Raw genomic sequence first — 25,697 nt, 5'->3', positions numbered from 1 at the left:
AGAAAAACGAAGTTATTGCAAAAAGAAACAGATTCTTAGAAAGACTGAAAAATTTGCTTGTACTTCTAAAACTGTTGAGTATGACTAAGAAATGAGACGCCCCATCACACTGCCATTTAGGACGGGTTCTGAAACGTTTCCCTGACTCAGGGCCATATTTTGGTAGAGAATGAAGAGAATGAGTCTGGTTTACCATGTGATTCTTTTACTCAATCTTCCATTCACACATACACACACACACACACCCCAACGATTAGCAACATCATGAATTCCTTCACTTCTCCTGGCTTCTCTCACCATTTATTTATTTGTTTGTTTATATATTTATCTATTTTTGAGATGGCGTATTGCTCTGTCACCCAGGCTGGAGTGCAGTGGCATGATCTCGGCTCACTGCAACCTCCGCCTCCTGGGTTCAACTGGTTTTTGTGCCTCAGCCTTCCAAGTAGCTGGGATTACAGGTGCTTGCCATCATGCCCAGCTCATTTTTTTTTTTTTTTCAGTAGAGACAGGGTTTCGCCATTTTGGCCAGGCTGGTCTCGAACTCCTGGCTTCAGGTGATCCACCCGCCTCGGCTTCCCAAAGTGCTGGGATTATCAGCGTGAGCCACCACGCCTGGCTTTTAACATGTTTTTTTTTAAAAGGTCTAGCTCTGTCAACCAGACTGGAGCACAGTGGCAGAATCTCGGCTCACTGCAGCCTTGACCTCCCAGGCTCAAGTGATCCTCCCACCTCAGCCTCCCCAGTAACTGGGACTACAGGCAAGCACCACCACGCCCAGCTAATTTTTGTAATTTTTGTAGAGATGGGGTTTCACCATGATGACCAGGCTGGCCTTGAGTTCCTGGGCCCGAGCCATCCTCTCACCTTGACCTCCCCAAGTGCTGGGATTACAGGCATAAGCCACCATGCCCGGCCTCTCTCTTAATTCAGTAAGTTTTAGGCTTTTCAGCTAACCTGTAGATTAGCTAACGCAGTGAAGGGGTTTTATCTTTTATTACCCAGAGCACTTGGTGCAGGAGTCAGTTCTACCTCCAGGTGGGGTTTGTTGGGAAAGGATTCAGATGAGAAGTGATGCTTGAGCCGAGTCTTAAAGGAGGTGTTTTCCAGGTAGAGGAGGCAGGGAAAGAAAACCCGGGGGGAGTATGGAGGTGAGAAAGAGGCTAGTGGAAGGTGCAGGTGCATAGTCTGGCTGTGCTAGTGCCAGGGCATGGGTGATGGGTCCCAGCTGGACTTGGAGTTGGGAACCAGGTACCAAGCGCCTTATGGCCCCTGCAGGTATGTCCTGAGGCCAACCAAGATCGTTTGGAAGATTTTAAGCCAAGATTTTGAGAGGTAGGATGGACTCAGATTTGGGGACCTGAGTGGGGAACCTGATCATATTTGCTTTTTGGAAAGTGACTGTGACAGATACGTGAGCCATGGGCAAGTCTTCAACCTAAGTCTCAGTTTCCTCATTTCTCAAGCAGGAACAACAGATGTGTACGAAGATTGGAAGAGATAATGTATGTGAAAAGTGGTATATGTCAACTATTATTACATGACTTTGAGTCATGAATGAGTTAACATGCTTACTTTCTCAAGAAGAGATCAGTTTTGTCATCTGGGGCAAAATACACATGCTTGGTATTGTTTCTTGATTTATACAGCTGTTTCCTTAAACATTTTTTTTAAATGGGAGCAGCTATTACTGTTTTTTGTCTGTTTCAGCTTAAACTCTGTTACAGATTGGAAGGAACGAGTTGTTGAACATTGATCGTAGAAAAGGAAAAAAGTTTTTATTTTTTGCCTTGTTGTGCATTCATTCTTTCAAAAGCCATTTAGAGTAAAAAACATTTTCTATCTTCTCATAGTAAGTAGCAACTCAGGTGCCTGAAGACCCCATCATATTTTACTAACTCTCCACTCCAGAAGAGCATCAGTTGTGTGAAGGTGAATAGAAACCTGGTGTGTAGGCCGGGCACGGTGGGAGGCCAAGGTGGGTGGATCACCTGAGGTCAGGAGTTCGAAACCAGCCAGGCCAAAATGGCGAAACTCTGTCTCTACTAAAAATCCAAAAATCAGCCTGGCATGGTGGTGCGCACCTGTAGTCCCAGCTACTGCAGAGGCTGAGGCGGGAGAGTCGCTTGAACCTGGGAGGCAGAGATTGCGGTGAGCCGAGATCGTGCCACTGCACTCCAGCCTGGGTGACAGAGCGAGACTCCGTCTTAAACACAAAAACAAACAAAAAAGAAACCTGGTATTTAAGTAGCTAAATATAGAGACGTACAGGAGGCATCTTGTAATGTGTGATTATTCATCTGATTTTATTCAGTGTGCTATTAAGAAGGACCCTTGCTTCTAAAGAAAATTAGAACATTTTCAAAGCTTGCGTCTGAATCCTGTCTCACTACTCAGTAATGGAGTGACCCAGGAAACCACATCACCTCCCCAAGCCCCAGTCCCTGTGAAATGGGGAGTGTAGTTAAGACCTGCTTCCTAGGGCTGTTGGGAGGATCAAGTGAGACAATCTGATTGAAGGACTTAGACCAGTGCCTGATACATAATAAGCACTTGGTAAGTTATTATTAGGGCTGGGAGAGGAATAACTTCAGCTGCGAAAGCTAATACTAGTCTACCCTGATGATGGCATCAGATACTTATTTTCAAGTTTCTTCTGAAGACAAATTTTAATTGACACTTGAAAAACAGGAAGAGCATGAAAAAGAGGACCCAGTGTAGCCTCTAAAGGCTGTTGAGTCTGAAGAGGTATTGGAATGCGGTGCCTGCCTTGTGTTGCAGGCTTCAGCAGTTTAGGCCCAGATGACCATGGGTCCCACCTGCCTGACAGCAGGGCACACAGGTGCTGAGCAGTTGGCCATTACTGGGCTGTGAAAACAGCATGAATGGGGAATGGGGATTGTGGACAAAGCAGTACAGTCCACATGTTTGCAGGTGGGAAAGTCAAACTCTGTCTTTATTCTTTTACCATTTTATTCGGGATAGGTAGCAGCACTGCCTGGGAAGACCCTTGGGAGGGAGGAGAAGGAATCTGTTGGATGGAAATCTTACCTTTGAGCATCAGTTATATTTATTTAATGCCTAGTTTCAGCCCTTTTCATATTAGACTTTCCAACAGCAAGTCAAGGAAAGTCAAAGAGTGGAAGGAAGTTGGGCTCAGAGGAAAGGTTCTTTTTTTTTTTTTTTGAGATGGAGTCTTGCTCTGTCACCCAGGCTGGAGTGCAGTGGCGGCATCTTGGCTCACTGAAATCTCTGCCTCCTGGGCTCAAGCAATTCTCCTGCCTCAGCCCCCCGAGTAGCTGGGATTACAGGCATGTGCCACTATGCCCGGCTAATTTTCATATTTTTAGTAGAGACAGGGTTTTGCCATGTTGGCCAGGCTGGTCTTGAACTCCTGACCTCAAGTGATCTGCCTGCCTCAGCCTCCCAAAGTGCTGGGATTACGGTGTGAGCCACTGTGCCCAGCTGGAAAGGTTCTTTTAAGAGTTCCACAAAGTGGCCAAAAGTTTGTTCTTGCATTTCATCATGCATATGCCTTGGAGTTACATTTTTGGAATAAGACTTAAGAAAACAAACTTTCCAGGTAACACGTAGCTGGTTCCCATCTTTCTAGCATCTCTGCCTTTGGCTGATGTGATGCCATACGTTCCTGACAGTTAATGTCGGCTCTGTAGGGGTCTGATGCCAAGTACAGTCATAGCTCAGCCATGAAATAGGGCCTTCTAGATAGGCCAGATTCAGTGCCCTTCCCAACAGATGCCTCTCCATTCCCCACACCTCCTGACTCCACCAAAATGAAGTGGAAGCACGTCTTGAGTTGCCCACTTCTTCTGCGTCTGGTCAGGCACACGTCAAGAATGTTGGCTGGTGATGGGCTCAAGGCAGGCACAGCCCGCTTCACTGAGTTGTGCATGTGTGCAGGCTTGATTGACACTGGCAAAATCTGCAAGGATATTTCTAGACATTCCAAGTGATTGGTTCCTCTGAGGAAATGAAACATTAAAAAATATATATATATATATACATGTATATTTAATTAGTTTTTTAAAACCACAATTGAAAAAATTCTTTGCCACTGGGTAGAATTAAATCTGACAGGAAACCCTAGGAGTTTTTATTAGTACCATTATTGTTTTCTTTGGCTCCATGTATTATGTCGGTAAAATGACAAAAAAAAAAAGGAAAAAAATTGTAAAAGACAAATATTTTGTACAAAAATACAAAGTTTTAAAAGCTCTTTAAGTATATTTCATATTATTACTAAGAGCTGGCCTATATATCTGTATGTCTGCATATTTTTCCTACACTTGGGATTTTAGAAATGTATGGCACTGTTTACACAGTATATGCTTAAGTTCTTCCTATAACTCAACGACCAATGATAACCTTTTTCTGACTGGAGTGTTCCATACTTTGGAAGACATAATTTGTATAATCGCACGGTTACTGACGGAGGAGAATCTATGTGATTCAGTCCATGTGTGCAATGAAACTCAGCATATCACCCTGGGGAACATTTTAGTTCCCAAGTCTTTGGGTAATGACGGATGGTAAAAAACATTAGCTGTCAATTTTTTTTCAGTAATTGGTTTTCAGTGCTTTTTTTTTTCAATCTGATGAGAAGGTGATGCAATAAGAAAGGAGTGTCCTTTTCCTTTGAGAGCTGAAAATTTGCTCATGTGATCCCATCACAGTCCATTATAATGCAGATGACAGTACTAAAAGAGAGAAATAAGAATGGGCATTAGTTTTTCTTAAATAATAAAGTTAATGTGCAATTCAAAAAAAAGGAACATGTATTTTTATAGGACAGTGTCTAAAATACATAATTCAACAATGCTTATTTTTCAAAGAAATGTCTAGAAGATCTTATTCAGATGAAAAGCTAAGTTTCATTTTGAAAAGCCTATTCTGGGGAAGCCTGGTCCCTATTCAAATCCCAAATGGCCAAACAAAGCATACAAAAGACAAATCTGAGTTACTTGTCACCATCAATTATAATCTCTTGTTTAGATATCTGTGTTTTTCCCCCTCAACTGACCCAGCTGTGAGTTCCTATGTATCTTAAGGTCCCTAGCACTTGGACCAATGCCTGACACATCAAAGGTGCTCAATAATTGTCTGTTGAATGGCAATACAGATAATTTATGCCTCAGTTACTTCCAAAAATAGTTTGACCAAAATATATTTGAGGTTTTTGTTTACTGCCAACTTTTTAAATGAACAGCTTTATTGAAATATAATTCACAAATTGTATAATTCACCCATTTAAAGCATATAATTCAGTGGTCTTTGGTATAGTCACAAAGTTATACAATTTAGAACCAATCTAATCTAATTTTAGAACATTTCCATCACCCCAAAAAGAAACCCCATACCCATTAGCATTCATTCCCCATTTCCTCCATCCCCTATCACAAACTTTTAATCTCATTCTGGTGAAGAAAACTAAGATGCCACATTCCAAAGAGGGTCGTGTGTTAAATGAAGCTTTAGATACATAGCCTTTGAAGTCAAGAAAATCTCCAAAAGCTGCTTTGGCTTATGAGCTTATAAGTAGCACAGACGATCTCCCTCTATTATGTATCACAGGATCTGGCCTATAGTAGATGCTCAATAGATACACATGGAATTGAATGCTTGGCCACCTGGATTAGCTGTGTATGGATGTCTATGGAAAAGAACTAACATTGGTGCTATATCTTTTTTCTTTTTTGAGATGGAGTTTCGCTCTTGTTACCCAGGCTGGAGTGCAATGGTGTGATCTCAGCTCACCACAACCTCTGCCTCCTGGGTTCAAGCGATTCTCCTGCCTCAGCCTTCTGAGTAGCTGGGATTACAGGCATGTGCCACCACGCCCAGCTAATTTTGTATTTTTAGTAGAGATGGGGTTTCTCCGTGTTGGCCAGACTGGTCTCAAACTCCCGACATCAGGTGATCCACCTGCTTCGGCCTCCCAAAGTGCTGGGATTACAGGCGTGAGCCACCGTGCTCGGCTGGTGCTATATTTTAAAGAACAATTAACTCACAATATAAGATACTTATCTGGGTCAGTTAGTTTAGCATTCGTTGAGTACTTCCTATACATGAGGCACATTTATTAACTTATTTAAATCTTCACAACAACCTCGTGAAGAAGATGCTATTACTATTCCCCCGAGGTTAATCAACTGCCCAGTTAATAAATGGCATAATCAGGACTGAAACCTAATTGCAGAGCTTGCATTCAGGGCCCTTGTACTCACCACCCCTCACCCTTTCATAGGACATAAGCTGGCAGCTCCCTCTTAAATCCCATCTACTGCTCACCTGTCTCCCTGTCTTTTTCGCAAATGAAGTTATTGACGTCTTCACATTGGAAATCGTTCCACTGCCCAGCATAAATCAACCCAGCACAGTCTTCTCCTGGCCCGTGGCCATGACCCCAGTTATCCGGCTGTCCAGCTTTCCAATTTCTTTTAACAAAACAGAAATTGAATGTTATTTGCACAGTAATGCAGAGCTTTTCTTTACTCAAGAGCAGCAGAGAATATAAAAAAACAAAATTGAAGCATGTCATTTATCCTGGAATGAAAATGCAGTTTAAAAATCAGTACATGCTCTTATTCAGAGAAAGGAGGAGCTGTTTTGCAGAGTAATGCATAATGCGGCATCTCCCTGTGGGCTTGTGATCTTTGCTACCATGAACCAGACTCACTAGGCTGGTTCATCACAATGCGGAGGGAGCGAATCTTGCTTTGGGACAGTTAGATGAATGACTTTCTAATGTGTACTGGAATGCTAACTTCTGGGCATGAGTGTATATATGTGTGTGAATATCTATTCATTATGAGGACATGATACACACACACACACACACACACACACACACACACGCACACACGATCTTGTGAGAACCCAGAAGGACCTTGTACATTTCAATATCTTGCCTCTGACAAGTCCAAGAGCCAGGAAGAGAAAGTGAAAGACTTTTGATATACATTTACAAGAACCTACAATTACAAATAACTGGTTATGATTGTCTGGGTGAGTTGTAGAAGGTTGATTGCTTTAGAAAGAAATAGTAATTTAATCTTACTGAAAATGACTCCTACATTTCACTTCCTTTTTTGGGAGAGAGATTCTTAAAAACAAGTTTTCTTTAGGATGAGTTCACATGGGGCTTGTTAACTTGGATGCTGCTGCTCAGAACAGCACTTTGCCAGGGATAACAGTTCTTGATTACGTTTCCATGAATAAATCAGGTGTGCTTCCAGACTCACCCCTTGAAGGTTCAATCTTGTCTAAGAAGCAGATTCATGCACAGAAGCTTGTGGCTGCTGCCTGAGAGGACAAGCCTGCCTCACGTGGAGGGTCTGGAAGAACATCTGCAGCGGAGGGTGCCTCCTATAAACAATGACTCATTACCGCACCGGCCACAGGGTGTCCTTGGGTCACCCGAGGAGACAGCCTGTATGGCCCTGCATCTTTGGACAATAACACCCGCAAAACCAGAGGGCAGCGGGAAAGGACAGTTGAAGTTTATAGTCAAAGGGTGGGGACAGGGTAGAACTGACTCCCCCACACCAAATGTGTATTTTGGGATTTAAAAAAAATGAGTATGAAGGCCGGGCGTAGTGGCTCATGCCTGTAATCCCAGCATTTTGGGAGGCTGAGGCAGATGGATCACCTGAGGTCAGGAGTTCGAGACCAGCCTGGCCAACATGGCGAAACCCCGTCTCTACTAAAAATACAAAAATTAGCTGGGCATGGTGGCGGGCACCTGTAGTCCCAGCTACTTGGGAGGCTGAAGCAGGAGAATCGCTTGAATCCAGGAGGTGGAGGTTTGCAGTGAGCCAAGATCATGCCACTGCACTCCAGCCTGGGTGACAGAGCGAGGCTCCATCTCAAAAATACATATATATATATGGTGGCCTCAATTAAATAAACCTAGTGATGAAAGAGAATTCAGAGGAAACCATCGATTGGTGAGAGTAAAAATGGGATGCTACTTAGAAGGGAGAGTTAGAAAATAGTCTCACTCACTCACTCACTCACACCAGGCATCCATAGCACTCCTGCTATGAGCCAGGTATCATCTGGGTGATGGCAACATAGCAGTGCAGAGAAGAGACAAAGTCCCAATTCTTAGAGCTTACATAACAGATGAGTCAAAGTGAGTTCAAAATCTCAGCCTGTGACAATCTCAGCCTGACGCCAGATAGAGATGAAGCTGGAAGGAAAAGTAGTTTACTTTCACATTTGTTTTTTTGTGTAACCCTTTCCACCTTGTGAGATTCTTCTGGAGACGTCAACAATGCCTGAGCAGTTTGATCTTGTGGACGTACACTTCGTTCATTTCTGTCAGTAATATGAGGGGGTTTGATTCCATTTTTGTTTATAAAATTTGAGATCTATGATTCCTGAATGTATAATGATAGGATATTTGATATTCTTGACTTCTCAGTTAATTGGGAAATTGTATAAATATGACTTCTTTGGGCTTAGAAGTCCTGCTTAATATTTTCCTCTTGCATTTCCTTTTAAGTCATTTTAAGTTAAATAAATAAAAAGAATGTATCAACCAGGCAGAGAAATAACTGAGTGATAAGAAAGGAGATAATCTTTATCACCTTTCTCCATTTGTTTTTCCAGGTCACTGAAATTCTTCACATACAGTGCTCAAGGCTTTCCTTAGGACTAAAAGCAGAATGCAGTTCTGTGACCATAAGTGGAGGTGACTGCAGTAGGCCAGAATGGGTGGAAAGTGGGTAGCCTGAAGCCAGACTGAAGGGACAATTTATTCTGTGGGCTGACCACCCAGTCTCAAAGCATCTCTTTGGCAAAGCTAAAATCACATGGAGTGATTTGTGGCAAAACGCCTCAGTCTGCATGTTTATAATAAAATAGAACATAATGTGTCAAATAAGCAAAATGTATATATTTTGGAGAAGAATGTCAGCTTAAATAGTGCCTTAACCTCATTCACAGGTAGATTCTGGCAAGATGAATGGCTGAAGTCTGGGGCTCAAAGCCCTGAATTCTACATTATCATACACATGTCACAGAAGTGAGCAGTAGCAGCACATACATATACTTGGACATCACACTCTGAGTACACCAGGAATCTTGGAAATGCTTGGACTGATTGTTCCAGTAAGCTGGAAACACACACACACACACTTCAAATACATATATATATATATAAATATAAGATATTTAGAATAGGATTTAGAGGCTGGACACGGTGGCTCACACCTGTAATCTCAGCACTTTGGGAGGCCGAGGTGGGTGGATCACCTGAGGTCAGGAGTTCAAGACCAGCCTGGCCAAAATGGCGAAACCCCATCTCTACTAAAAATACAAAAATTAGCCGGGCCTGGTGGCAGGCGCCTGGAGTCCCAGCTACTCGGGAGTCTGAGGCACGAGAATCGCTTGAACCCAGGAGGTGAAGGTTGTAATGACCCAAGATCATGCCACTGTACTCCATCCTGGGTGACAAAGTGAGTCTCCATCTCAAAAAAAAAAAAAAAAATAGGATTTAGAATATAGGACCATAGAATGAAAGGGCCTGGAACAGAACCTTTAACATCTTCTAATTCAGCCTAGCGCAGTGGCTCACACTGTAATCCCAGCACTTCAGGAGGCTAAGGCAGGAGGATCACTTGAGGCCAGGAGTTCAAGACCAGCCTGGGCAACACAGTGAGACCATCTCTATAAAAAATTTAAAATAAATTAGCCAGGTATGGTAGCTGATGCCAGAAGTCCCAGCTACTCAGGAAACTAAAGTAGGAGGATCACTTGAGCCTGGGAGGTTGAGGCTGCAGTGAGCCGTGATTGTGCCACTGCACTCCAGCCTGGACAACAGAATGAGACCATCTTAAAAAATAAAAAATAAAACACAAAAAACTGAAAACACAATGTATGATATTATATGGAGCAGTCTGCATAGACAGAAAGGCACCACATTTTATCTTTGTTATGTCAAGATGAAAGCTGTGACTTGTAACGTGACAGCGTACTCCCACCAAATGAGGTCCTGTGGACAGAGGAACAGAAGAGCTTCTAGTGCGTTTGGGGAGATTCTCAGGTATCTGTCACATCTCTGGTGATCTAAGGTGGGTAACTGCAAGCAGGGTAGGCAAGAGAGGCCTTAAAAACCTCCCTTAGCATTCTGCTCTGAGCAGGTGGGCAATACCCAGGTCCCGTATGTGTCCGGCTCCCGCACACTGTAGCAGGCAGCCTCCATTAACAATGACAGTCTGCCCAATGACATGCTTACACCTATACTCATTACACCAAGAGTAAAAGGATCAGCCTTTTTTTTTTTTTTTTTTTGAGACAGAGTCTTGTTCTGTCTTGGGAAAAAAAAAAAAAAAAGAAAAGAAAAAAGCCAAGGCTGGAATGCAGAGGTGTGATCACAGCTCACTGCAACTGCAGCCTCAACCTCCCAAGCTCAAGTGATCCTCTCACCTCAGCTTCCTGAATACCTGGGACCACAGATGCACACCAGCACACCCAGCTAATTTTTAAGTTTTTTGTAGAGATGGGGCCTTGCTATGTTGCTCAGGCTGGTCTCGAACTCCTGGGCTCAAGCAATCCTCCCGCCTTGGCCTCCCAAAGGAAAAGATCAACTTTGACATGTTCTTGGTTTTATAGATCCTTTCTACTGTTGGTCTTTCTATTTCACTGCTTTCCAGTCTTTATTATTTCCTTCCTTTGACTTACTTAGGGATTAATTTGTTCTTCTTTTTCTACCCTGGTAAAATGGAAGCTTAGATAATTGATTTTCAACCTTTAAACAATGTTTCTAATATATGTATTTTAACTATAAATGTCCCTTTCTAAATACTATTTTAGCTGCATCCCACAGATTTTTACATGCTTTCATCTTCTTTGAAACATTTTCAGATTTCCTTTGTGATTTTTTTCTTTGACCCATGGGTTATTTAGAAACGTGTGGTTTAAAATAATTGGGATTTTACAGATATTTTTCTATCTATGTCTAACTTAATTATTTTGGTCAGAAAATGTACTCTATATAGTTCTAGTTCCTTTTTTTTTTTTTTTTTGAGATGGAGTCTCGCTCTGTCACCCAGGCTGGAGTGCTGTGGTGTGATCTCAGCTCACTGCAACCTCCACCTCCTGGGTCCAAGCAATTCTCCTGCCTCAGCCTCCTGAGTAGCTGCGATTACAGGCACCTGCCACAACGCCTGGCTAATGTTTTTTACTTTTAGTAGAGATGGGGTTTCACCATGTTGGCCTGGCTGGTCTTGAACTCTTGGCCCCAGGTGATACACCTGCCTTGGCCTCCCAAAGTGCTGGGATTACAGGCGTGAGCCACATGCCTGGCCTGATAGTTCTAGTTTTTTAAAATTTATCGAGACTCATTTTATGGCCCAGAATATAGTTCATCTTGGCGAATGTACCACATGCACCTGAAAAGAACATGTATTTGCAGATGTTGGGTAAAACGTCCCACAAATATCAATTAAGTCAAGTTAGTTGATTGTGTCTACTATATCCCTATCAATTTTTCCATCAGTAATTGAGAGGGGAATGTTGAAATCTCCTTTGAAGGCCTGTTCTTTGCTGTATCCAGTTAGGGTTGCTATGTTCTATTGACTGTGACATGGCCCTGGAAACCTGCCTTTTTATAACATGATCCCAATGACAACTGCTCGCTCATACTGCTGCCCCCACACTCCAGAAAAGATTCTGCAGGCCAGCACAGAGGCTGGCTCATGGCAGACACTTCAAGATAATTCACCAAATGTTATCATGAGACTGTGGGCCAATGGACTCTAATCTCTAGTCAGGGGCTGGGTGTTGACCAAGAATGAACTTTTTGTAGGACCTGGTGAAATGAGAAGAATAAGGACAATGTGTGTGTGAATGTAAGATGGCCAGGCGTCTCTTCTTGGAAATAATTATAGATTTATTATTATTTTTTTAATGCTGAGATTTGCTGATTGGTACTTTCTAAAAGCCTTGTCCTTAATTGGCAAATAAAATCCTGCTGATCTGTGTCGGCCCTGCCAGTCTTTCTTTTGAAATTGTATTGGTGTGTGGATCCAAAGCATCTGGGGACCCATACTTGGAACTGTCCTGGGCCATTGCAGATGGCATCTCACGCCACCCTTTCCCCTCAGCTGGTCCTGTCCTGCTGCAGTGCAGAAAGAGCCAGAAGATTCAGCAAGTCAGGTTGAGTGTTTCATGGGAAATAAGCCTGAGCTCAATCTGTGTGTCCCCTAAGCCTTTGGCTTCTGTTCCATGTCACTGTTGCTTTCTGTCTGTTCCAGCACTTTCTTTCTCAAACAGGTCTCAGCATGAAAAATGAGGTGAGGCTGAGACGCAGAGGAGAGAGCCTTTTATCCCTTGTCTATTTGCTCTTTAACAGTAACCACAAAACCCGCAAACTGTTTTAAAAGGATTGTATGTGTGCTGGGAGAAAAGAATAAGGGGAAATCAGTGCTACTTAATTCTTCTTAGCCTGGGCAAGGGATGGGATGGTGCCAGGCCCATCAACTTCTATTTTTTGGAAGAGTTTAAGAAGGACTGGTGCTAACTCTTCTTTGAATGTTTGGTAGAATTTGGCTGTGAAGCCATCTGGTCCTGGGCTTATCTTTTTGGGAGGTTTCTGATTGCTACTTCAATTTCCTTATTTGTTATTAGGCTGGCCAGGCTATTTCTTCCTTTTTTTTCCTCGTTTTTTAAAGAGATGGGGTCTTGCTCTGTTGCTCAGGCTGGTCTTGAACTCCTGGCTTCAAACGATACTCCCACCTCAGCCTACGCTTTCTATTTCTTCTGGATCCAGTCTCGGTAGGCTGTAGGTTTCTAGGAATTTATCCATTCTTCTAGGTTATCCAATTTGTTGGTGAATAATTGTTCATAATAGTCTCTTGCGATGATCTGTTCCAGAAATCACTGCTGGTGGCAGGGGAAAGGGAGGTGGATGGGTCAATGCTTGGAGGCCACAGATGCAAAGATGAGGAGAGGAAAAGTGAGTCTGACTAGGAGGAGACATATTTGGGGCGGTTTATACTGGTTGGAGACCCCTGAGAGCCTGAAGCCCAGTCCCCATTCCCAGGCCATGCAGAGAACGTTTTTCTTGTCTTCTTTACAAACCTGTTGTGGGACTTGAGTGAGACACTGTGTGGACACCCCAATCAGGATACTGTAAAATATATACATTCTGTGTGGTATTTATCTGCAACTGCTAACTAATATGATAATAATTATGATGATAATAGCAGTAATATACCAATACCAGCAGGTACTATTTCTTGAGCACTTCCTATGTGCCAAGCCCTCGACTAAATGCTTTGCATACAGATATCACACTTTATTTTCACAATACTGACATAGGTATTTTGGAAAATTCATCTTATAAATGGGGACATGGAGGTTTTGCAGAGTTGAGCAACTCACACGAGGCCTCGCAGCTTTGAGTGTTGCTGGGTCAAGGCCCAGAACCCCGATCTTGCTGATGCTAGAGCATGTACTCCCTCCCTCGACTGCACTGGCTTTCTTTCTAGTTTGTGCAATGTTTATTATTACATATCAAATTAAATTAGCCTTTGGTTATTGAGACCTCATAACACGCCTGTCTAACTTATTCTTGCTTTTAAAATTTGATCCGGGGGATTTTTACGTTCCTATGTATTCCTTTGGGTAGAAAATGAGAAGCGCAGCCTGTGTGGTGGCTGGGGTGCAGAAGCTGAGGATTTGGGAGGCTCCAAAATGGCTGTGGTTGGGGACTGGGTGCCCAGTAAGGTGTCTGGTGACGTCATTCTTCTCAAGTCCTGGATACCAAGCCGGTGCACTCCATCCAAATCATGTAATTCTTGCTGGACCCCAGGGAAGAGGAGAAAAATTTCACATTGGGAGAGCTGGCATAGACAGTAATGTTCCAGCTCAATCCATTCCATATGGGCCAATCCAGTTTTTTTCTTGGGGAAAGGCTTAAGATTGAATTTCTTAGTGAGTCTAACCCAGACCTTTGTACATTTATAGCAGTGAAAAAAGTGGAGAAGATGATTTTTTGTTTCAGCTTCTCCCAGCTCTCTTAAAAAGGACCCCGGAGCTCTTGGCTGTCAAAAAAGCATTATTTTGTCTTTTAAAAAAATAGTCTCTGTCTCCCATCCAATCCCCAGTGCCAACCTTCTACAGCTACTGTTTTAGATGGAGATTCCTGCAACTGTTTTGAGTCTCCTAAAGTGCGTCCCTGCTGTGTTGGGCACTTTCCTTGGCTTGTCAGGCAAATTCTCAAGTGCTAGAGCATGCCAGGGAGTACCCCTTCCTCTCCCCAGGACAGGTGCAGAGGAGCAGATGAGTCTCTGACAGGCCTGCAGCAGATATCCACTTGCCCTTAAGGGCAGTCTGAGGCTCACCTTCAGGGCAGACCTAAAATCTTCTGATGTTCCAAATCAGTATTTGGCCACGTGTTTATTTTTTATAAACAGCTGGCCTGGCCAGGGGCGGTGGCTCATATCTCTGATCCCAGTGCTTTGGGAGGCCAAGGTGGGAGGATCACTTGAGGCTAGGAGTTCGAGACCAACCAGAGCAACATAGTGGACCACGTCTATACAAAAACTTTAAAAATTAGCTGGGTGTGGTGATGTGCACCTGTGATTCCAGGGACTTGGGAGTCTGAGGTGGGAGGATCGCTTGAGCTGGGGAGATAAGAGGCTGCAGTGAGCCATGATCGTGCCACTGCCCTTCAGCCTGGGCAACAGAGTGAGACCTTGTCTCTTAAAAATAAACAAACAAAAACAAGAGAGATGGCCTTATTCTGGTTTCCTCCTTTATCTTCTGATCCTACTCACATGGAGAATTTGAAAGTACAAAAGAGCCTGTTTATCCAAATGCACATGCACACGCACATAGGGACATTTAAAAAACTCGATCTGGCTTCTCCATCACCTCTGACCCTCCTCCCTGCTGCTCAGCTGATACAGGGCTAGGCCTCCATGCCCATGAGACTCTCTTAGGCCTGAAACACCCTTGTTTTCTCCTCTCCTGGGACAGCCCCAGAGGCCACACCATGGACTTTGCCTAGTGCTCAGAAGGTGCTTCCAATGTGGTGACGCTCTTGTGCCTGGTGGAGCCTCTGCAGGGTCTGGCCTCTCTGTCCCCAGCAAACTAAAGGTTACTCAAAGGGTTTTTTTTTTTTAATTCTATTTTTTTTATAAATTCTGCTTCATTTGTTACAGTTCCTTGCAATTTTCACACCCGTCAGAGGCAAAGCCAGAGTACGGAGATGTGAAAATCAAATTGATACAATACAGTCATTGTTAGATCTTTGGGTAGAATTAGGGAAGGAGCTAATAACCCCTGGGGTAGGATGAGGCCCTGGAGACTTCTAGGTTATCTGAGAAGGTACCTCAAAGTGATTCTATTCTTTGTTGCTTCTTTCATAGAACTTAGGTCACATGGAACTTATGGGGAATCTTCAAACCTCTAGGGGATGGTTATCCCGCAAATGCAACTTTGTTTATAGTGTATTTTAACTTACTATGTGTAGGAAAATCACACATTTGTAGTTTCTTTTTTTTTTTTTTTTTCTTTTTTGAGATAGAGTCTTGCTCTGTGGCCCAGGCTGGAGTGCAGTGGCACGATCTCAGCTTGCTACAACCTCCGCCTCCTAGGTTTAAGCAATTCTTCTGCCTCAGCCTCCCGAGTAGGTGGCATTACACGCATGCGCCACCATATCTGGCTAATTTTTGTATTTTTTTTTTTTTAGTAGAGATGAGGTTTCACCATGTTGGCCCGGCTGGTCTCGAACTCCAGACTTCAAGTGATCCACGCACCTCAGCCTCCCAAAGTGCGGGATTACAGGCGTGAGCCACTGTGCCCAGCCAGGAAAATTACACATTTGTAGTTTCTAATCACACTCTGCCTAGAAGCCCAACTAGGGGTCAGGGGCACCCACAGTGTGATCCTGAAGGGAGCTCCCCAGTCCTTGGAAACACGCCTGGGGCGAACGCTGAACATGCCTGAGGTTGCCTGGGCTTCATCATCCTTTCCCATAGCATTTAAAGAAAATGCCTTGGCCAGAAGTATTATGCTGTGTGGTTTTATGAGTTTCATGATTTTTTTCTTAGAAATGAAAAAAAATTCACTCCATGAAAAGAAGAAAGGAAAGCCTTATTTGACAGCGTATCGACTGTCAACCACGATTTCCCCAGGGGAGATATGCAACTGGTACCAGGAGCCCCAGTTTGGGAGGAGCGTCTAGGACACGAGGTCATTAAGGAAGAAACTGTTGGGAGTCGGGTAAGAAGTGACAACAGAACAGTGAGAGCCTGACCACCAATCTGGAAGCTTCTGAGTACTTACTTGTAGTCTGGAGATGTCCCATCCAGCCACTTCCATTCATTTTCACGCTCTGAGTCTGTGAGGCCGATCCAGTGGCTCTCTCTCCCTACCATCTGTTTTTTTATCCATTGCTGAAAAACAAAGCAGAGATGGTGCGTGACTATTTTTCAGAACAGATGTCTCAGGCCTTTTTCTTTTATTTAACATTTAGAAAAAAGGACAATTTAAAAGAGGATGGTTGTCAGGATGTGTAGCCTGCTTTTGTTTTCTGCTTTTTTCTTGCTACTTGCTTTGTTTTGCACTGTTTGGGGGGCTTTGACTTTTTTCCTCTTACAAGTTCACAACAGATGTTAAAGTGAGGCTCTTCCTCTAAATCACTCAGACAACCCAATGAATGTCCACTGGTCCCACTTCCTCCTACCACCCACCCATTTCTCCCATGTCCTAACCATAGGAATAGTCATGATATTCTTGGGCACTTCCTCTGGGCTGGGCCCCACGTGCAGTGTGTTGCACGCAGTGTGTCTTCAAGCTTTTATAACAACCCACTGAACAAACATGAGAAGTAGCCAAGCTGGGCTTGGGCCCTGGTCTGTGTATTCTAAAGCCCAGGTGCTTGGTCACTCTCTGCCGTGTGCTCATTCCAGTCAGTTACTACAGGAAACATCTGTTTATAGGATTGTGTCTGCTGGAGATAACTTAGGGAGAAGGGAGGAGGCCACTGGAATTGGTGTGGTATCAAAGAAAGTGCTGCATTGTTGCTAGACGGGCTGCAGTTTTGGTCTCAGTCTGCATAAACCTTGCTGGGCCTCAGTTTTCCTGTCTGTCAAATGAGGATAATAATAATATCTATTCTCTAGGGTTGTTGTGAGGTTTAAGGGAGAAAATGCCTCGCACAGTGCCTGGCATGTAGAAGGGGTCTAATGAGTGGACACTAGCATTGTCATGTGTGGGCTCTGCCTCCTCAGCCTTCTTCGCTCTTCCTGACTCCTCTGGAGGCATGCGTGGTCCCTTGCACCCGACTCCATCCCTACAGTGTTCATGCCTCTCTCTGTCCCCACAGGTGCCTGGTGGCAGCCCTCAAGCTTCTCTGCATTATAATTATTTCAACAGCCACCAGAAGGAGCCACACATCTCCAGGCTTGATAGGCAATATCTTCCAGGAATAATCATGAAGATACAATTCCAATGCCATGAATGCTTCTAGCCACTGGATGAAACCCAAATCTCTGTAATGTTGCCTCCCATGTTTACGTGACTAGGAATTCGTGATATCTCTGAATCCCCAACAAGCCTGCAATTTCCAGATGTAAACTATCCTTAAATTATAGTTTTCCCCAACCAAGTATGTGGCAGGCATACCTGTTCCTCTCTAGTGTTTATGAAAACAAGATGTGAAGACTTGTCTTCACAGAAAAGCTTTGCATCCTCAAAAATTTCTTTCTCAACCGAAAAATAGTAGCATTTGTCTGTGAAGTTCTTCCAGTGAGGCGGGCAGCCTAGGAATGCAAAAATGGAAAACATTGATTAAAAAATCACAGAAAGCACTCTGCCTTTCTTCAGCTGTGTTTCAGAGGCCAAAACTGTGGTCCTGCTGGGAGCAGCCTGAGCGTCCCTGCACGAGGCCCACAGCTGATGTTCACGGACGTGCTCGCAGCAAGCATGAGCCCAGAGTAGACTGCAGAGCACAAGCCAAAACCACATAATCTGGAAAAGATCTTTGACTGGGTCTTTGTTCTTCTGTGTCTGGATCCGTCTTCACAATGACAGAAATAACAGAAGCAACAACAGGAAGCAGGGCAGGCACAGATGTTCAGCGTCAGTCTGGAATCATACGGAACCTATGAACAGTTGGATGTGAGAACCCAGCACCAAAACTGGGCTCATGGATCAACAAAGATAACCTGGGCCTCACCGACCAAAATCAAGTAGAATAGGGGTTGGGTCGAAGGAGAGAAAAATAGGCTTGGTTGCTAACCAAACATTCAAGTTTTGCCAAAGGTTTAATTATCAAAAGATTAGAAGGCACTGTAACATCTAACACCTTCTCAAAAAGAAATTAAATGTAGTCATCAATAGCAGAGGGTTCCATCCTCATGTTGATGGAGCTAACCGAGGGAGCCCATCTATCTCCAGAGTGAGGATGTAAAACGAGGGAAGAGCGGTCAGGGTGCCAGCCGCAGGCTTCCCTGAAGGAAATGTTTTGCGTTGTGTTTGTCTTCTGAGGGCTGGCTCCTATAAATGAACAAGTGTAACAGCCGAGTGCGGTGGCCCACACCTGGAATCCCAGCACTTTGCAAGACTGAGGCGGGAGGGTTGCTTTAGGCCAGGAGTTCAAGACCAGCCTGGGCAACATAGCAAGACCCTGTCTCTACAAAAAGGAAAATAAAAAATTAGCCAGGTGTGGTGGCACACCCCTGTGGTTGCAGCTACGCAGGAGTCTGAGTGAGAAGATCACCTAAGCCCAGGAGGTCGAAGCTGCAGTGAGCTGTGTTTGCACTACTTCGCTCCGTCATTCCAGCCTGGGTGACGGAGTGAGACCCTGTCCCATACATACATACATAATACATAAAACAAATGAGCGCTAGAGAACCCGATGGCGTTTAGAGAGAAACACATGCCTGGTATGGAGGCCTGTTTTGGCAGCAGGGCTCCTGTGCCAGCCCCTATGATGCCTTTGCTGTTAAATGATAGGTAGCAGGGGACAAGACGTGGTGGCTCACACCTGTAATCCCAGCACTTTGGGAGACTAAGGTAGGTGGATCACTTGAGGCCAGGAGTTTGAGACCAGCCTGGCCAACATGGTGAAACACCCTCTCTACTAAAAATACAAAAATTAGCTGGCTGTAGTGGCACACGCTTGTAGTCCCAGCTACCTGGGAGGCTAAGGCAGGAGAATCACTTGAACCCAGGATGTGGAGGTTGCACTGAGCCGAGATCACGCCACTCCACTCCAGCCTGGGCAACAGAGTGAGACCCTGTCTCAAAACAAAAACAAAAACAAAAACAAAAACAAATAACATCGGTGGGGCCACACACTGGGGGTTGGCTCAGTCTCAAGCACATGCACTGCCCTGTCCCCCCGGCTGGGGGAGGGCTTGGACTTACCATTGTCCTCCGGTGCCGGGGTTGGCTCATTCTGCAGGGCCAGGGGCACCACCGCTCCTGATGGGCCAGGAGGGCCGGGGGGGCCCTTGGGGCCTGGCATGCCTGGTACCCCAGGCAAGCCTGGCAGTCCCCGAGGTCCAGGCACCCCAGGCTCCCCCACAGTGCCCTGCAGTCCCTGGAAGCCAGGAGGGCCCTGGGGGCCGGGGAGTCCTTCTTTGCCTGGTGGGCCCGGGGGGCCTGGGTCCCCACTGGGGCCCTGAGGGCCGGGCTTCCCAGGGGAACCACGGGAGCCTTTGGGGCCCTGGGAGCCTTTAGATCCTTTGCCACCACGCTCTCCGGGGGGACCAGCTGGTCCAATTGGGCCTCTCTCACCCGCAGGGCCAGGCGGTCCAGGCTCCCCCTTCTCTCCTTTCTGTCCCTTGTTGCCAGTTGGACCAGGGGGTCCCTGGGATCCTCTGTCACCTTTTGGACCCCTGGGGCCCGGTGGACCTAAAACATAAAAAAAAAAGGTGTCAACATGAAATCCACTGCAAATAATATTTATGAATAATTTTTCTTCTTATAAAATCTCCAAATTAAAAAAACCTAGCATACAAAATATATACATCACGAAAAGATCATTTGTTTATCATACTACTGTAGACTGTTATGGGCTAAATTATGTCCTCCTCCAAATTCTTAGGCTGAAGTCCTAACCCCCACCACCTCAGGATGGGACTTATTAAGAGACACAGCCTTTACAGAGGTCATCGAGTTAAAACAAGGTGACATGAGTGACCCTAATCCAATAGGACTGGTGTCCTTAAGAAGAGGGGATTAGGTCACAGACACATAGAGGAAAGATCGCTTGAGGACACAGGGAGAAGATGGACACCTGCAAACCAAGGAGGGAGGCCTCGGAGGAAGCAACACTGCTGACACTTTGATCTTGGATTTGTGGCCTCCAGAACCGTAAGGAAAGAAATGTCTGTTGTTTAAGCCTCCCAGTCTGTGTAGTTTGTTACGGCAGCCCGAGCAAGCCAATATACTGTGTGTTCTTCAGTAAACTCACCCTTCCTCTTCAAGCTTTTAGAATGTATTGTAACAATGCACAACTTTTTAGTGCCCCCCGATGTCCTTCATGATGACACTGACAGCCAGGGGCTTATTCTTCACAGTGACTCACACGATTAAACTGGGTTCTCTTAGTCACCTGGGCCTATGTTGTCATCAGCAGGAAAGTTGTGCAGACCAGGATCAGGATTTCCTCTTATTTATTTCCTCTTTTCCTTAATTTGATAAATATTTATTAAAGACTTATTATATGACAAGCACCGTGTTAAGGTATTGTGGGATAAAGAACTGAAGGAGACCAAAAAATGCCATCAAGTGTTGAGAGACATTGATGTATTAATTCTCTCCCCATAACCAAGCCTGTAACTTCCCTATAAGCTTCCTCTCTGTTGTACCCCAGCTAGCATGCCTGTGCTGTCCACCAAAGCTGTGGGGGTGCTGCTGTCCTTAGGGCTGGGCCTCACTCACCCATAGGCCAGCTCAGAGGGACGCAAGGTCTCTGTGGGAAAGCCTGGTGGGGCTCTGCTGCCCATTGTGGACAGGTGTCCAAACTCTGGGTGGGTTTGTAAGTCTAATAATACACATAAGGAAGGTAGGCTAGAGAAAAAAGTTATGTGGACCATCTAATTGGGAAGAAAAGCAAATACTGCTCATCCCCATCATCCCATAAAGAGGCCCACGTAACACAGGATTGTTTTTCTATCTTTAGTTTCTCAGGGGTAACAGGAAATTTCACACAAATACTCCCCTACCAGGAACTGTATAGTGAATGACAATTTTCAGGGTACTTTCACATACATTATGCCACCTGACCTTGCCTGTGCGGTAGAATTCTCATTGCACAGATGAGGACATGTAGGGCCAGAGATGCCAAACTATTTGTTCGAGGATACTTAGCTACTAGGAACAGATACCAAGGAGAGTAAGACATGGTCAGTCACAATCTAGTAGTGGAGCTGGGGCATGAACTCAGGTCTTCTGATGTTGAAATGAATGAATCTTAGAGTTTCTGAAATCTCACAATTCTGCATGAATAAGTAAAAGGCCACACTTACTCTCTCTCTCTCTTTTTAGAGACAGAGTCTCACTCTTCTTTTTTTAGAGACAGTCTCACTCTGTTACCCAGGCTGGAGCAGAGTGGCATGATCATAGCTCACTGCAAACTTTGTACTCTTGGGCTGAAGCAATCCTCCAACCTCAGCTTCCTCCCATGTAGCTGGGACTACAGGCTTGTGCCACACTGCCTTTTTTTTTTTTTAGTTTTTAGTTTTTTTGTAGAGATGGTGGTCTCACTATGTTGCCCAGGCTGACCTCGAATTCCTGGCTTCAAGCGATCCTTCCCCATCGGACTCTCAAAGTGCTGGGATTACAGGTGTGAGCCACTGTGCCTGGCCTTACTTTTTCTACAGAAGCAGAAAGCCTCTAAAGTTAGAAGGATAGAAGTGCTAGAGCAATGGAGGATGGATGGCGGATCTACCCTAAGTTCCTTTATCCCTCCTGCTCCTTGTCCTCCCTCTCCCATTGGTCTGAGGACAGAACCATGAAGCAACCCTTCCCATCTCTGTAGGGGGATCTCTCTGTCTCCTTCGCCCGCCAGGTCTTGATGGATGTCTTCTGTACCCTAATATCCATGGCTCCCAGTCAGGCCAATTCATCTGTGTTCTCTCTTAGCAGAAGCTTAGGCTCTGGACTTAGTTTGCTTATGTAAGGCTACCCATATCTTGCTCACAGATTTATCAGCAGGACCCTCTTCCAGTGATAAAGAGAGTTTACGCTAATGGCAAGGACTGGCCTAAATGCATTCTTTCTAGTGTTATCTGCTCCATAAATGGGAGACTTTAGAAGACTTAGGGATGAACTCACTTCTACCTAGACCCATGTCACTGACCTCTGCCCACAGCTCCTGTGGACTCCTCCTTGTCTTCAGCAACCCTGGGCTCTGGGTCCTTATTTGCACCCGCTAGTGAAGGGTCCATTTTCTCGGGTTCCGCCAGCACCTCTAACCTGCGTGTCTACAGCTGAACTTCTTGTCTCTTTGCTGTGCGTGTTCTCCCTCCATCATCCCTTCTCCCACCACATTGCCACAACCCTCTTTTCCTCGCCTTGACCCTGGTCATGACCCTAGTGTGGCTCTCTTCTTCCCACCTCTCAGTCTTTTTTGGAAGGTGTTCACAGTAACTTCTTAATTGCTCTTCCTGTGATTCCTCTCCATTCATCCCACTCTGACTTTCGTCTTCCTCAAGCCCAGCTCTGATCTCCACTTGCTCAAGAATATGCAGCCCCACCTGATCAGTCTGGCATGAAGGCTCCTCCCAACCTAGTCTCGCCTGTGTTTATTCCATCCTCCTCTGCATTTTCCATACATCTCTTCTCTGACAATTTCCTCTGCCCATGTCCTTCTGTAAAATTCCTGGCATCCTCCCAGGCCACCTCAGATGGAAGTTTTCTCTTCTTCTCTAATCTTTTAGTCCTTGTTTGTTCAACTCAAGACCCTTCTCCATGTCTAGCCCCTTGTAGGGTCTGGCCCATAGTCACTATTAAGCAAGTGTTTATCAAATACATGCGCATCATGGTTAAAAAGTCCAGCACTCTAATGCTCACATTTTGTGCCCCAGGTGAGATCAGTAGGGACAGGTTTTTGGGGAAGGGTGACCTGCCTGGTGCCCCACATCTTATAATCTCTGTATCAGGCGGGCTGTGACTGCCACTATGAAATAATCATAAGGAGATCCATCTTTCCTTGCTACTGACCCTCATGAATTAATCCAGTGGGTCTCCACATCCACAGTTGGACTTTTTTTCTGCCTAATCTGGTCAGGCTCACCTAAATAGCCTATGCCATTTAGTAAAGATAGGGAAGGCAGACTTTTTGCTGCCAGATCTGTCTCCTTTAAAAAAGTAACTTAGTGCCTCTGTGTAGCTGGGAAATAGCATCCCAGAGATGAATAGCGGTGAAGGTGTCACGTACGTTCCGCCACAATGGACGTAGCATTATGGATAGTTCTAGGGAAAAAATACTGACAATTTAGGCCAAAACAAAACAAAAAATTCTAGTATATGTGGAGTAACTGCAAAATTAAAAGAAACTGTTTTCTCAACTGTTTCTGTTTTACTTATGTTCTGTGTTGAACTTTAGGAAATCCAAATAATGAAGACGGCATATTGGGAAATTCAAGTGTTTTAAGAAATAATCTTTAGCTTTATTCTCTTAATTTTTTTTTTCTGATAATTTGTGTTTCTCTGTCACTCACATCTGGGGTTGGTGCTATCCTTGCAAGTTATGGGAAATGAGTTTACCTTTGACCGTGAAAGAGGGACTGATCACAGGCTTGTGTCTGCTCGGACAGACTGCTGGTGGCGGGAGCTGTATTTCTTCCAGAACACCTTCTTCTAGCTTCTGACAGAGTTCCAAAGATACAACTCTCCCTTCCTCTCCTGACATGAATCCAAGGCCTCCCTCACCTGGGGTGACAGCTTTTCATTCATCCTGTTTCCTTCTGGGGTAGGGTAGTTTATGGTGTTCAGTTATTTTCCTCTGGACTGGAAGTGGCTATTGAATCTCCCCACCCAGTCAATGTATAAGTTGTGGCTTATGTGAAGAACGACATCAAACGTGGATCCCACAGACAGCACGAGATTCCAGCAGGTGCTAATCTCCAGATCTTGTGAAGGAAGGGAGTAAATATGGGGGAAATGCACGTTTTTGCCGTTGATAAAGATCTCCAGTTCTACTTGTGATTGATTTCCCAGCTGGATTAGTATAAAAACCAAATTTCCCCATCCGAAGTACTACATCCATCTTAAATAGATTACCTGTCTTTCTCTTAATCAGATGAGGCTTAATATTCCTGGCTGTGGCTAAACTGGCAAGCCCACTGTGATTGGTGTCTTCCATTACAGCTGCCCCAGCCTTCCAAAAACCACGAAGGAGCTGGCACTCTCTGCCCTCAGATGCTGGGTTAGGTCAAAACATATTCTATGTGTCTTATAGATCAGGAGATTCGCATAATCTACTTTGGCTCATTAAGACAGGCTAGAAATTTCCTGGATATTTTTTCCTTTAAAAAAATCATTGAGAAAAAGAGCTAAAGCCATTTAAAAAGTCAATACTGGCTCCTCATAAAAAAGTAGATTATTAATGCCAGCATTCGTTTTCCTCTAGGACCCGTGATGCTGGCACTGCTGATTAGCATCTGGATGATCTCAGGCTTTCAGGTCTCACTTGAATCTTTTATTTGGCAGCTGTCAAGGTGAAAATAAAATGAAATAATGAAATAAAATAGAAGCTACCTTAGTGCCTGAAAGAAAAAAAAAAAAAAAACAGAGTATTTATGAGCTTGTGCAGCAACAACTTGAATTCGGAGTTGAGAAAACAGCAACGCCGCATGTGGAAACACATGTGATGTCCTACGTGGAAGGACATTTGAGGTTTGCTTTCAAACTGACTGAAATTTTAACTCAATGTCAAGGCCAAGTACGGGTGGCTCACTGGCTCAGGTTTCTGAAATGCCAGGATACCCATGCGGCTGGTAAAGCTGTCACAAGCTCCAGAGATGCCTGAATATGAACAATACCGGAGCTCCAAGCAGCCCGGGGTTTGTGCTGTCAGTGACACCTCTACCCCACGGTCCCCAGGCCCCACGGTTTTAGGAGCCTTGAAAACCTAAATTTTCTAAATAAGCAGTTCAAAGAGGATGGAAGACTTTAAATCACTGTGCTGTTTGTGCTTTGGCAAACCAAACTGTAAGCCTGAGAAGTGCCCAGCCCAGTTTCCTACCCAAGAGAAGTTTCAAATGTGTTTTCCAACAAAACTCCTGGTGCTTAACAAAAGGAAGAGAAACCACTTTAATTCTTATTGCCATCCAAAATCTTAGAGACTCAATGTTAAGACCCACTGGTGGTAAGATTGGAAGATAGACAAGGTAGAGGAAAAACAGTGATACAATCTGAGACATTTTTCTTCTCATTTAAAAATCTACTTTGAATGCACTTAAATTAATCAAATATTTATTCAATGCCTGCCATAGGAAAAAGTCACTGTGCTTCACTGAGGTAAAAAGGAATGTACAGATTAAAAAGAAATACAGTTGGGCTTTTGGAAAGCCTCAGAAGCGCCTTGTCCACAGAGAAGGTTATATTTAACCACTGTTTCTTGCCAATTGTCCATGGGCTGCTTCTGAGCCTGTTAATGGATGCTCTCCGGGATCTCCAGCCATGCCGTCTTGTTTGGGGAAGGG

The 25,697-nt window shown here is 44.5% G+C and overlaps 1 protein-coding gene across 4 annotated transcripts in view; it reads right to left on the bottom strand.

Annotated features, from left to right (window-relative positions):
• Positions 1-4,013: 4,013 nt before the first annotated feature.
• The window catches only part of COLEC12 (collectin subfamily member 12), a 181,367-nt gene continuing 159,683 nt past the window's right edge, over positions 4,014-25,697 (bottom strand). For all 4 annotated transcript variants that reach the window (XM_054460330.2, XM_063653464.1, XM_063653465.1 and 1 more), the window contains exons 6-10: positions 19,408-19,896; positions 17,662-17,798; positions 16,321-16,430; positions 6,310-6,455; positions 4,014-4,718 (exon numbers count right to left, since the gene is read on the bottom strand). In XM_054460330.2, the coding sequence (XP_054316305.1) occupies positions 4,699-4,718; positions 6,310-6,455; positions 16,321-16,430; positions 17,662-17,798; positions 19,408-19,896 (902 nt within the window). In that variant the 3' untranslated portion in view covers positions 4,014-4,698. The remainder of the gene's footprint in view (positions 4,719-6,309; positions 6,456-16,320; positions 16,431-17,661; positions 17,799-19,407; positions 19,897-25,697) is intronic.

The sequence above is a fragment of the Pongo pygmaeus genome, chromosome 17 (assembly GCF_028885625.2).
Source record: "Pongo pygmaeus isolate AG05252 chromosome 17, NHGRI_mPonPyg2-v2.0_pri, whole genome shotgun sequence".
In the NCBI taxonomy this organism is placed as follows: Eukaryota; Metazoa; Chordata; class Mammalia; order Primates; family Hominidae; genus Pongo; species Pongo pygmaeus.
The sequence above is the reverse complement of the archived record's forward strand: the minus strand, read 5'-3'. Positions and strand labels throughout refer to the sequence as shown.